General features: G+C 32.3%; 3 protein-coding genes across 3 annotated transcripts; 1 reads left to right on the top strand and 2 right to left on the bottom strand.

Annotated features, from left to right (window-relative positions):
• Nucleotides 1-1,659: 1,659 nt before the first annotated feature.
• LOC17895537 (glutamate decarboxylase 2) lies at nt 1,660-5,736 on the top strand. The gene is made up of 6 exons (XM_023787294.1): nt 1,660-1,815; nt 1,899-2,103; nt 3,299-3,499; nt 4,096-4,564; nt 4,643-4,695; nt 5,084-5,736. Exons 1-6 carry the CDS (start codon nt 1,730-1,732, stop codon nt 5,555-5,557), a joined length of 1,488 nt encoding a protein of 495 aa, XP_023643062.1. The 5' UTR covers nt 1,660-1,729; the 3' UTR covers nt 5,558-5,736.
• A 425-nt stretch (nt 5,737-6,161) lies between these two features.
• Nucleotides 6,162-7,687, bottom strand: LOC17895683 (peroxiredoxin-2C). Its single transcript, XM_006302849.2, has 3 exons — nt 7,459-7,687; nt 7,267-7,346; nt 6,162-6,551 (listed from the first exon to the last, which is right to left on the bottom strand). The coding sequence occupies exons 1-3, from the start codon at nt 7,611-7,613 to the stop codon at nt 6,298-6,300; spliced, it is 489 nt and encodes a 162-aa protein (XP_006302911.1). The 5' UTR covers nt 7,614-7,687; the 3' UTR covers nt 6,162-6,297.
• A 2,842-nt stretch (nt 7,688-10,529) lies between these two features.
• On the bottom strand, nt 10,530-11,961 carry LOC17894177 (peroxiredoxin-2B). Its single transcript, XM_006302870.2, has 3 exons — nt 11,728-11,961; nt 11,516-11,595; nt 10,530-10,935 (listed from the first exon to the last, which is right to left on the bottom strand). Exons 1-3 carry the CDS (start codon nt 11,880-11,882, stop codon nt 10,682-10,684), a joined length of 489 nt encoding a protein of 162 aa, XP_006302932.1. The 5' UTR covers nt 11,883-11,961; the 3' UTR covers nt 10,530-10,681.
• Between the last annotated feature and the right edge of the window lie 981 nt (nt 11,962-12,942).

The raw sequence follows: 12,942 nt of genomic DNA on the forward strand, positions 1-12,942 counted from the left end.
TTTTGAACAAAGTTTTCCATGTTTTACAAGTTAATGGCACTGCTCTCAAAGATTTAAAAGGAAGCTTAGAGATAATCTCCTTTACCACATTCTGTGGAAGATCTGACATCGTCATCGGCATCGTCGTGGACCTTTAGAAACCCTTGTCTGTAATTCCTTGCGAGTTAAGATTGTAGAACAATATATTGAAGACAAAAGAAACCCTAGATGAAGCTGAGGCAGTTAAAGGCTACAGGCCCAAGTCGACCTTTTAATAAGATGAGACACTCAACTTCTTCTCAGGCCCATCTCCACCAAGTATACGTACGTACGTACGTATCTCTCTCTTTTAACCAATCAATAGGGTCAAAAGACTCAAAACTCAAAACCCACGCCTACGCTTCAGCATTGTCTTGTTTCTCTTGTCATCTATATTAGTGTATAAATATTTGTTAGTTATACAAACATATTCTTAAGTTCTTTAAATATTTGAATTATTTCAATTATAGTGTAAACGAAATAACTTACTCAATTCATTACGTAAATTAGATTTACTTCCATTCAATTGAATATAAACCTTAAAGTAAGATGATAGCTACTTAAACTTAAAAGTTTATATGTATTGTTTGTTACAAAAAAAAAAGTTTATATGTAAGTATTGTATGCCCACATATACTAAATAACATAAGATATAGCGCCAACACCATATCTATCATATTCCGATACATTATTCGTCAGAATTCGGTAAAGACCAATGATGACCAAAATAGAATTTTCCAAAATATTTGGTTTCAATAATTTTGAAAATTATAAAATAATTACAACTAATAATATATCTTTCTGAATTATGTATGTGAATGATAGTTTTGAAATTTGATATTAAATATGTGCGAATTATAATTAGTTAACTAATTTCCAATGCACATATATATTTTGTGTAGAAATTGGTTTACTAACTTTTTAATTTTTATTATATAGAATATATAATATTAGTTAATCAATATATGTTCATTATAACTTTAATTTAGATTTGTTAACTAATTCTAAATGAACACATATATCTTCTATGAATGTAACTAATTTAATATGTATTACATTAAAATTTACTCCGTAAAAGTTATTGTGCTACATATATCATTTACATGGTGTATTAGTAAGTTTAATTAGTTATAGTCTTACAATATAATTTTTATACTTTCATATAAAAATGAACATTATGAATTTAGGTAAAACACTCATTGATAACTTTCTCATTCTCCTTACCCGTTTCTCTCGCCTATTACCTACTCACTGAAAACTTTGTCATCACATAGTGATGTAACTTGTTCATGCTTTTCAAATTTACTTAGTTCTCTGATTACTAAACAAGTATACACTCCATGGTTAGTTTCACATCTAGTACTTCTTAATTTATACATAAACTTTAAAAGTAAAAAGTTATTAGTAACGTAAAACTTTGTAAATAAATTATATACCAATAAGTAATATATTAGAAACAAAAACTAAAAAAAAAAATTATATAGTTATAAGATTCGAATACGATCTTGTAGATATTTTTAAATGCGAGTATCGTTTTATAATATAATACAAAACTACAAATTATATAAAACCAAAAAAGGAAAGACAGCAAATATGTAGGGTCAATTTAATCAATACTATAAACGTAGCCTCGTCTCTTCATCATCTCTTCGTATCCTTTTTGGTTCATCTCTTTCTCTTTCACACACTCACAAGAAAGCAAAACACAAAGATGGTTCTTTCAAGAACACAAACGAACAGTGATGAATCTGTTTGCACCATGTTCGGATCTCGCTATGTTCGCACTACACTTCCCAAGTAAGTAACAGTACCAAGTGATAAATATTTTCTTATTGATGGTTTTTATCCTAACTCATTGATTTGGACAAACAAAAAAATAGGTATGAGATCGGTGAGGCTTCGATACCTAAGGATGCTGCGTATCAGATCATAAAAGATGAGTTGATGCTTGATGGTAACCCTAGGCTTAACCTAGCTTCGTTCGTGACTACATGGATGGAACCAGAGTGTGACAAACTCATCATGGACTCTATCAACAAGAACTATGTTGACATGGATGAGTACCCTGTCACCACTGAACTTCAGGTATCTCTCTATCTCTCGATCTTTACATTTCCTAGTTTTACTATGAATCAATGGTGTTAGCTTAGCTAGATCTTGCTTTTGTTCTTGTTTTGGAGTGGTTAATTACTATTATTTCGATAAAATTTTGATTAAAATGGTTAACAAAGTGAGTGGATGATGAAAATTCATATTCATTGTTTAGTATTAGTCCTATTCCTACATTTATTTCTCCTTAACAATATAGAAGAAGACAAATGTATATTATTTCTGCTTTTTAGTATTTGTGATTTAAAAATGACCCATACGTTTCAAGCTTTGATTGGCCGACATGTCCATGATCTTTTAGACTAGTGGACTTGCCCATTTTGTAAGTTGTTTTCTTAATATCTTGAGTCTTGATCATAAACAACTGGTATTGACTATTGACTAATGTTAAATTGTCATCAATACTAGTGATCCCCCCACTTGATGTAAAATTTGGATAATAACACATTCGGTTTATCGATAAACCGATCGGTATATGCATCCGGTTTTGTTTTTTTAACTAAAATGTTACAATCAAGTAGTATGATTAAAGTTGAAACTTCTAAATCATTGAGAATCAAAGTATGGGAGAAAAAGATAGTAAAGTAGAATAATTGTAATAGTCGTAGGACAAAGTTAACACTTTTGTCGGCAACCTCTCTTTTGTTATATCAACCACACATTATTATTTTTGGTTTGTTTTTGATTATTCTACTCTCCACTCTTTCCCACTAATTGAAACAGTTTCATTGAGTTTTTTTTTTTTGTTTATGTATGCATGGTAAACGTTGTATGAAATTAAAAGTTAGAAGATAAAAGTAAATAAAGAGGATACAAACAGAAACAGTAGTGACTTGTGATGAAACCTAGTAGGAGCCCCCACCTACCATTAAAATCTTGTGATTGCAAGGTCAGATGTCATATTGATTCTATCATGTGAAACTTAGAAAGCTTCACCAATAAGAAGTTGGTACTTGTTTGTTCACAAATAGTTATGTGACATAACTTATGCGATGGCATTGATAGTGTGAATAAGATGATAGTAAAGTATCATAACGTACTTTAGACAGTTATTATGTATTCATAACGTTTATTTTCTTAGAAAAATTATACTAATTAATTTACCAATATGCTTTGATTAATAAAATTTTACTCATAATTCATAGTTTTGAATATTTTGGGAAAAAAACAGAACCGATGTGTGAACATTATAGCTAGGCTGTTCAATGCGCCACTCGAGGAAACTGAGACTGCGGTGGGAGTAGGAACAGTTGGTTCTTCGGAAGCCATCATGTTAGCTGGATTGGCCTTTAAAAGAAAATGGCAGAACAGACGCAAGGCTGAGGGTAAACCCTATGACAAACCAAACATTGTCACTGGAGCCAATGTTCAAGTAAGTATATATATACATCTTCATTAGTACTATAGTGGAAAAAAATCATATATATAGAGATGGTCTAGTAAGAATAATACTTCAAATATCTTATATATATTTCGTTAAAATAATATTGTAATTTTATCAGGATTTATTTACTCAACTTGTTTTAGTTTTGTATCATATTCACTTTTTATAATAAATCTAAAAAATCCATTACCAAAACAAAAAAAAAAAAAATCAAAAATATCATAGAAATTTAAATTCCTATTTCAATCTTTATGCTTTTCGGTTTTTTTCAGTTCACTTTTTCGATTAGTGGAAAAATAAATTACAGTTAAATAAACTACAGTTACTTTTTCGATCGGAGGGACAGTTGTTTACACATTTGACAATATTCGGAAAATAAATTACAGTTACACTCCTAATAAAGTCGCGTTCCATATTTTTGGATTATTTTTTTTGGATTTGGTTCGATTTTTTTATCTATATGAAACACCTTCATTTTAACAAAATAAAGTGTGCATATGTTATATTTATAGTTTTGTAAAACTAAAGTGTGCATACTAAAGAATAAAGATAGTAACTTATTAAGAGACTCTAATATTTTTCAGGTGTGCTGGGAGAAATTTGCTCGATACTTCGAGGTGGAGCTAAAAGAAGTAAAGCTAAGTGAAGGTTACTACGTGATGGATCCAGACAAAGCAGCAGAGATGGTGGACGAGAACACAATCTGTGTCGCAGCCATATTGGGGTCAACACTCAATGGTGAGTTCGAAGATGTGAAGCGTCTCAATGACTTGCTGGTCAAGAAAAATGAGGAAACTGGTTGGAACACACCTATCCCTGTTGATGCAGCAAGTGGAGGGTTCATTGCTCCATTTATCTATCCTGAGTTGGAATGGGACTTTAGACTTCCTTTGGTTAAGAGTATCAACGTGAGTGGTCACAAGTATGGACTTGTCTATGCTGGTATTGGTTGGGTCGTGTGGAGAGCACCAGAGGATTTGCCTGAAGAGCTTATCTTTCATATTAACTATCTTGGTGCTGATCAACCCACTTTTACTCTCAACTTCTCCAAAGGTATGTTATATGCTATAGTTTATTATTGTATATAATGTTATGTATATGTAACATGGTAAATATTTTTGGCTTTTGTAGGATCGAGCCAAATTATTGCTCAATACTACCAGCTCATTCGTCTTGGGTTCGAGGTGAGTCTAGTGTTACTCATAGTAAACAATAAAAACACGAGAAATACACTCAGATAGCACCAAAATATGGGCAATTATATCACACATTCCGCAAATTCTCAAAAATAACACTAGTTGACAAATTTACAATATTTTAAATAATTTATTAGAAATTTTTTAAAAGTTTAGGTTGACTAATTACATTTAGGATATAGTGTTTAGGGGATAGAGTTTGCTATTTAGATTTAGGATTTAATTTTGAAATATGATGCTATTTTTGAAACTTTTATAGATGGTGTGATAAAGGTAAAAAACATAGATCTTAGTGTTACTCATAGTCTCTTTGATTATTAGGTCAATTTCTTTGATTTTTTTTGCTGACTCTAGTGAATGTTTTGGTTTTGAATAGGGATACAAAAATGTGATGGAGAATTGCATAGAGAACATGGTGGTACTCAAAGAAGGAATAGAGAAAACAGAGCGTTTCAACATAGTCTCAAAGGACCAAGGAGTACCAGTGGTAGCCTTCTCACTCAAGGACCATAGTTTCCACAACGAGTTCGAGATCTCTGAGATGCTACGTCGTTTTGGCTGGATTGTCCCGGCTTACACTATGCCTGCGGATGCACAGCACATCACGGTCCTGCGTGTTGTCATAAGGGAAGATTTCTCAAGAACACTCGCTGAGAGACTAGTGTCAGATATCTCAAAGGTGCTTCATGAGCTAGATACCTTGCCTTCCAAGATATCGAAGAAGATGGGAATAGAAGGGATCGCGGAAAACGTCAAGGAGAAGAAGATGGAGAGAGAGATTCTGATGGAAGTCATTGTTGGATGGAGGAAGTTTGTGAAGGAGAGGAAGAAGATGAATGGTGTTTGCTAAGTAAGTGTGTTTGGTGTTTGTGTGTTAATAAAGGATGTACTCGTGAGGACTTGTGTTTATTTATGTGTTTGGTATCTCTATTTGAGCAAGTTATTATGGATCTTATAAGCTTGAAACTCATTTAAGCCTTTGTTATTGAACTTTTATGATGTCTTAAATTAAAATGTTTCTCCTAAGTATCTAATGGTCCATAGTTTGATGCGTGCCACAAAAACCCGGATATTTACCTGAAATTTTTTGGATACTCGGCTAAAATCGCGTATTTAGTGGTTCTAAAAATATATACCCGACATGACGACTTAATTCGGACATGGAAAGATCTTAACCGAATTTTTATGTTTACTCTTCTAGGTCCTAAACTTCTTTACCGGAAGGACCCGAACCCAATCGGTTCTACCCAAATCCAACTCGAGTACCCGAATGCCTAGACATAACTTTTTACTATTGTTATCGAATGTAATAGACTGCAACCACACATTTCTGTAGTGCAAACTCTGGTTACCTAACTTTGATTCGTACCGTACCATCGTATCTAATAAGGGAGAGATTTGGTAAGCATATTGACATGATTACTCACATCTTTCAGAAATCAACCACAAAGAAAAAAAACATAAACACCAAATACTTTATTATGTCAAGCAAGTCACACACCCCTTTATTATGTATGAGATAAGGCTATAGAATCCTCTACTTCACACAGGGCGGTTTACATACACAATACAACAAGCAAGAGAAATTTTCTAGAGAGCCTTGAGGATATCTTCAACCCCGGAAACGGTGAACTCACCGCCAGATTCAATATTGGCTACAGTCACCTTGAGGTTATCGAGCAACATAGCGAATCTCCTTGACCTAATGCCAAGACCCTTGTCCTTGAGGTCAAGCTCAAGTCCTAGAAGGTGAGTGTATTCACCAGACCCATCAGCTACAAACTTCACATGCTTGTTCTCTGGGTATGTCTTTCCCCATGCCTTCATCACAAACGGATCGTTTACTGCAACAACCAATGTAAATGATGGTGTCAAGCTTTTGCACATCAAGCATACTCAGCCAAATACAAAAAACCATTACAGTTTCACGAACTTTAAACCAAATTCAATATAAGGGATCTCAAGAGACAATATAAACACCCCAACCTCCATCCAAATCACTAAAAGACTATTCTTTAACAACCTTTACATTGATCAATTCATATACAATTCAAAGCAGTCTTATTCAAAGATCATTCACTAGCAAATATCCATTAGCAAGTTACAACCTTTAGAAGGATCAATTCATATGTAACTCAAGTTCGGATCCATTAGCAAGTTACAACCTTTAAGAACGATCAATTCATATGTAACTCAAAGTCAGATCCATTAGCAAGTTACAACCTTTAAGAACGATCAATTCATATGTAACTCAAGTTCAGATCCATTAGCAAGTTACAACCTTTAAGAACGATCAATTCATATGTAACTCAAAGTCAGATCCATAGACCTGTCCAAATCCAAGCCGCTTAAAATCTCTGAAACAACAACTACAATTCACATTGATCTTTGACATGTTTGACTAGACAAACAAATTCGACATTTCAATCAGATTTCAGATTTCAACTACCAAATGAATTCAAGAACATCATAGAGGATTCAAAACTCAGAAACATACACAAAACTGTCATAGAGGCCAGAACAGAGCTGAGATAAGAAAAGATAACAATTAATACTCACCGCTAAAGCAAATGATCTCATCAATACCCTTTGACTTCAACTCCTCTGCTTTCTCAATGAATCCAGGAACATGGCTCATACTAAGATCACAACAACAGCAAAATGAAAACCCAGTTCATAAATCGAAGCTAAGGAGCTTATAAAGCTAGTTCCAAGGAGAAATCTAAAGAAAGTTTGAAACTTTATACATACCTGCAAGTGGGAGTGAAAGCACCAGGAACACCAAAGAGGATGACTTTCTTACCGGCGGCGATGGAGTGAACAGAGACGGTCTGAAGCTGATCATTCTCATCGAAGAATGAGATAGATCCGTCCGGTACAACATCGCCGACAGTAATTGGAGCCATTATGAGAGATCTCTGAGGATTTGAAGCAAAAAGGGGCTAATGAAGAAGAGTTTGGTTTGACTTGAAAATGAGTAATAAGGGGTTGGGACAATTTATAGTGATTTACGGAATCAAAATACTGTATATACTTAATTAATAGATTTCTAAAATTAGTTTTTACCACGAAACGGATAAAAAATAGGTTTTCTAAAATTATGGACAATACCCAAAAATAAACTTTGTTTTCCAAATATATAACATAGACACATATTTTGAAAAATAAATTATTACAAAAAAAAATCTGATTTAAAATCTTTGTTTTACTAACATCAAAAAATCATAGGTATAAACATGAATTCGATTTCATTCTAAATCTATTATCTCATTCATCGTTTCATTGCAAAATAGACTGACTCAAAACCTTCGTTCTTTATATCCGCATTAAAATGCCACAAACATGTGTGGGTTGTCTCTCACCTATTTTTTATGAGTACCTAGACACCATGAACTCCAACATCGATAATAATGTCCAAATCATTGTAGAATCTTTACAGTTCCTAAAGCTGTTATTATTTTGGGGAAAATTTATGACAACAAAAACTGTGTTTTAAAAAAAAATATATATATAATTTCAAAAATCGTACATATAAACATGAATTTTTATCTTGCAGAATTGGACTTTGATCAATTATTTTATTATTACTTTTGATTTAATTTCAATTTTGAATGAACTTATATTTCTTGGTTCTTATTAGAAATCTTACATATATTATATATTTAGTGTAGGAAAATAGTGAACTGTCGATTTGAAACAAGTAATCGATATAACTACCTATATATCTTACTAAAGTTTAGTTACTTTTTCAAACAACATTATTAAAACTTCATAATTAATCATGTTTGGCATAAAAAATGATTTTCATGATTGATTGATCTCGAAAATGATTATCAGTACCGTATGACTGACAATACAATAATGATTTGTAAATTCAGTACAAAACAATTCCTTACCTTCTTAATTTTCATGTATATACGTAGTTGGTACTTGGTAGCTGTCTATTAAATTATTATATTTTACCGTTATGATCATTATTCTAGTACGCTCTATTGTTCGATAAAGATGATTATCAATCCAAACTAAAATATTATTTATTTTATTTATAAAATCTAAACTCTAACCATTATTTAATAAATCTAAACTCAAATACAATTTCGTTTAATTACAAAACTTAAACCCTAACCACTATTTGATAAACCCAAACTAAAATATAATTTTGTTTATTTATAAAAATTAAACGCTAACCATTCTTTTATAAACCGAAACCAAAATATAATTTCCTTAATGAAAATCCTACATAATTTGTTTCCTTAATTTATTTAATTTTGATTTATTTTTTATATAGAAAATGACATGGCATATTTTTGTATTTTGATTGGTTAATTAAGAGGATGTAAACAAGAATGGTTCACCCCTAAGGGTGATCCCAAATATTTTTCTTCAAGAAAGGGCTAATGAAGTGCTTGGATTGCTTGAAAATAAATAATAGGGATTGAGACAATCTATAGTATTTTACGGATTGAAAACATACCATTGATAGATTACTAAAATTATGGACAATACACAAAACTAATTTATTTCCAAATATATAATAGACACATATTTTCAAAATTATTTTCTATGACAAGAAACTAAAATTTGGTTTAAAAAAAATATATATTTTCTAACTTCAAAAATCATACTTATAAGCATGATTTTTTTTTTGTCGATTGGACATGTTATCGATTATCTCTACTATTATTTCTTACTAAATTTCAGTTTTGGATGAATTTACATTTCCTGTTTCTTATTAGAAATCTTGCATGTTGATTTGGTTAATTAGATAAATAGCCAGCTTAAAAAATATTAAAAAAAATATGAAATTGCTATTTTGCTCCCAAAAGCATTACAATTCACAACGATAACACTTCGATTTTTAGAAATATAGAACTCATGAGCAACGTTCAAAATAATTGATTTAGCTACATATCTTACTAAAATATATTTATTTTACTTTTTAAAAAGCATGAAAAAATTTTATAATTTAAATGTGTTCGGCTTAAAACAATTTCATAGTATATAATATATCGAGAAAGTGATTCACACTATCGTGTGTGAATGATGATAAAATACAAATCTTATGATGATTTGTAAGTTCGGTAAATAATTTTCGAACTTTCTCAAACGCTATATGATTATCGAATGAATGTAAAACTCAAAGACCAAACGAAGGACATAAAGAGTCCACAGACGATGGCCGTCGAGACACTACAACAGTAAATGGTAGCTCATTTCTCCTTCTAGTGAAAGTGACATTACCATAAAATTCCCTACCATCTTAATGTTCATACAATCATGACAAGAAAAATGTCCATTAGTTGTCAAGTCTATGTAGCGGTATACGTAGTTGTCACATTTAACATACACATACTTATAGTTACACTTGGATCTGATATGTTATTATAGTCTTACATAACTTAGTATTCGATATACTATAAAACCGTGATTATATAGGCCAATGTCATACATGGGCTTGCATTGTCCCATAATGCTGGGCTCGTGGACTTGTGTCAATGTTCTTACAACTGACACAATGTCATGAGCAAGACATCCGAAAAACATTGGATGGAAACAAACCATGTCCATGGCATCTATATAACTGTATACACAACAAGATATAACTGTATACACAACACCTTTATGTTCATCTTTTCATTGGTATTGAGATATCAGATGCTAAATCCCATGGATAGGACTGTACGAGCATGTAAGTTATAGAAGACAATAACCTAACTATGCATGATACCCTCTTTACCAAAACGATGGTAACCTAACTTTTTGGTACGTGTCTCCCATAAAAGATTAGGTATGCATCTTAATGCATAAATCAACCACAGAGAAAGACACCAAAGTCAGTACTTTATTATGCCTAGCAAGTCATCACACACCGCATTATTATATGCCTACTTGTTCAAAAACCAGGCGATATAGAATCTGCTACTTCAAATACAGCGGTTTAGGTGGACAACAAAGGCAAACGACATAAAGTTTCTTAGAGAGCCTTGAGGATATCCTCGGCGCTGGAAACCGTGAACTCACCACCGGATTCAACATTGGCTACAGTCACCTTGAGGTTATCAAGCAACAGAGCGAATCTCCTTGACCTAACACCAAGACCCTTCTCCTTGAGGTCAAGCTCAAGTCCTAGAAGGTGTGTGTATTCCCCTGACCCGTCAGCTACAAACTTCACATGCTTGTTCTCTGGGTATGTCTTTCCCCATGCCTTCATCACAAAAGGATCGTTCACTGCAACAATACATTCAAATCACGCATGAATACTATAAACAAAACAAAAGCAAGCATAGACATTCAGATCCATAACATTTGCACATCAAGCACACTGAGCCAAATACAACAACCAATCTAATTTTAGAGCTCCTGAGACACCAAATACTCAAGGCAACCGACGGCTAAATCATTAAAGACCCTTCATAAACAACCCTTAAGAACACAATCTATTGTACTCTAAAACTGTCTCATTCCAAGTTCATTCATTAGCAAAGAACATCATCTCTTGTCGATCCATAGAACTGTCTAAATCCAAAACACAAACTACCATTCTCATTATAGCAACTTCGATTAAGAAACCAATTCAACATTTTTGAACAGAGCTACCACAGAGAGCAAAACATATCAATTCATTGTACTCTAAAACTGTGTCATTCCAAGTTCATTCATTAGCAAAGAACATCATCTCTTGTCGATCCACAAAACTGTCTAAATCCAAAACACAAACTACCATACTCAATTTAGCAACTTTGACTAAGAAACGAAGTCAATGAACAGAACTCATCAAAAAGATAAAAACATATCAATTCATACTCACCACTAAAGCAAATGATCTCATCAACACCCTTTGACTTCATCTCCTCTGCTTTCTCAATAAACCCAGGAACATGCTTCATACTAACCTCACCAAAACAGACAAAAAAACACAACTTTCAAATCAAAACTACAAACCCATCAGCTAAGAATCAAAACCCATATCTTACAAAACTAATCCGAAGCAAAAATCCAAAAAAGTTCGAAACTTTATACCTGCAAGTGGGAGTGAAAGCACCAGGAACACCAAAGAGGATGACTTTTTTGCCGGCGGCGATAGCGTGAACAGAGACGGTCTGAAGCTGATCATTCTCATCGAAGTATGAGATAGTTCCGTCTGGTACAACATCGCCTACAGCAATTGGAGCCATGAGGAGGAGAGATCTCTGTGGCTGAGAAGCAAAAGGGGAAAGTTGAAATAGTTTGGACTTGAGTGAGTGCGAGCAATGATATTTAGGGATTCGGACAAATTTAATCAGCGTCTTTTAGACGTTAAATATAGCATTATTTTATATATTTTGCTTCACAAATATAGCATTTTATCAATATTTCTCAATTTAATGTGAAAAAATATGAAACACCCAAAAATAAACTTTATTTTCCAAATATAAAAAAAATATTATTTTTGGTACCTTAAAATAAAATAATTTTTAGTCACTTTGTAATAATCCATGATAGCTTCCAATTTATTTTTATAAGAAATATTATTATTTTTCTCTATTTTATTTGATTAAAAAAATGTTGATCATTATGATAGAAACCATATTGTATTTACTTTCGGTTCCAAATAATTTTATTCTTTAAATTTATTTGATGTTTAAAGTTTTGTGTAGGAAATGTCTAACCGACTCTGACGAGTCAATATAGGGTAGAACAAGTATATGGTTCGATCGCTGGAGAGCACATCTAACTTAATATTTTTCGAAATTCATATTTGGTTTCAAGTAAATTGTTTCCACAATAATAATATAGTCGAAAAACCATATAAAATGCTATAGTCCTCTCTGAAACCATATAGTATCGACTTAGATCCGAAACCTCTTACTTATTTTTAAAAAGTTTCTATTCTAGTTAATATTGAAATTAATCTCTCTTTTTCTTTTAAGCACCCATGATGGGTGATTACCATCGGACATCAATATTTGTTAATTTTTTTCAAGAGGTGTTTAAGTTTATAAATGCCAAATGCATCATTCCCTCTCAAAAACTCTCTAATGCTTTATTGCAGAAATAGACAACAAGGCCAGAAAATTTGGCAACATCCAACTTTCTCAATAGTAAAAGAAATATACAATCAATAACCTAACTAACCAAACACATATTGAAATAAAATCAAAATCTTAATTGGAAAAAAAAAAAAGTAGTCATATCAAATATATTCAGAAATTGAGTAGTAGGAGGGTAAAAAATATAATAACCATTGCTTAATAT

This window comes from Capsella rubella, unplaced genomic scaffold (genome assembly GCF_000375325.1).
Source record: "Capsella rubella cultivar Monte Gargano unplaced genomic scaffold, Caprub1_0 scaffold_2, whole genome shotgun sequence".
Classification (NCBI taxonomy): domain Eukaryota; kingdom Viridiplantae; phylum Streptophyta; class Magnoliopsida; order Brassicales; family Brassicaceae; genus Capsella; species Capsella rubella.

Coding starts and splice junctions, on each gene's coding strand:
- LOC17895537 (XM_023787294.1), top strand. CDS start 1,730: ATGGTTCTTTCAAGAACACAAACGAACAGTGATGAATCTGTTTGCACC. Junction 1,816..1,898: donor GTTCGCACTACACTTCCCAA/GTAAGTAACAGT, acceptor ACAAAAAAATAG/GTATGAGATCGGTGAGGCTT. Junction 4,565..4,642: donor TACTCTCAACTTCTCCAAAG/GTATGTTATATG, acceptor TGGCTTTTGTAG/GATCGAGCCAAATTATTGCT.
- LOC17895683 (XM_006302849.2), bottom strand. CDS start 7,613: ATGGCTCCAATTACTGTCGGCGATGTTGTACCGGACGGATCTATCTCA. Junction 7,347..7,458: donor GCTTTCACTCCCACTTGCAG/GTATGTATAAAG, acceptor TTGTGATCTTAG/TATGAGCCATGTTCCTGGAT. Junction 6,552..7,266: donor TGAGATCATTTGCTTTAGCG/GTGAGTATTAAT, acceptor TGGTTGTTGCAG/TAAACGATCCGTTTGTGATG.
- LOC17894177 (XM_006302870.2), bottom strand. CDS start 11,882: ATGGCTCCAATTGCTGTAGGCGATGTTGTACCAGACGGAACTATCTCA. Junction 11,596..11,727: donor GCTTTCACTCCCACTTGCAG/GTATAAAGTTTC, acceptor TGGTGAGGTTAG/TATGAAGCATGTTCCTGGGT. Junction 10,936..11,515: donor TGAGATCATTTGCTTTAGTG/GTGAGTATGAAT, acceptor GTATTGTTGCAG/TGAACGATCCTTTTGTGATG.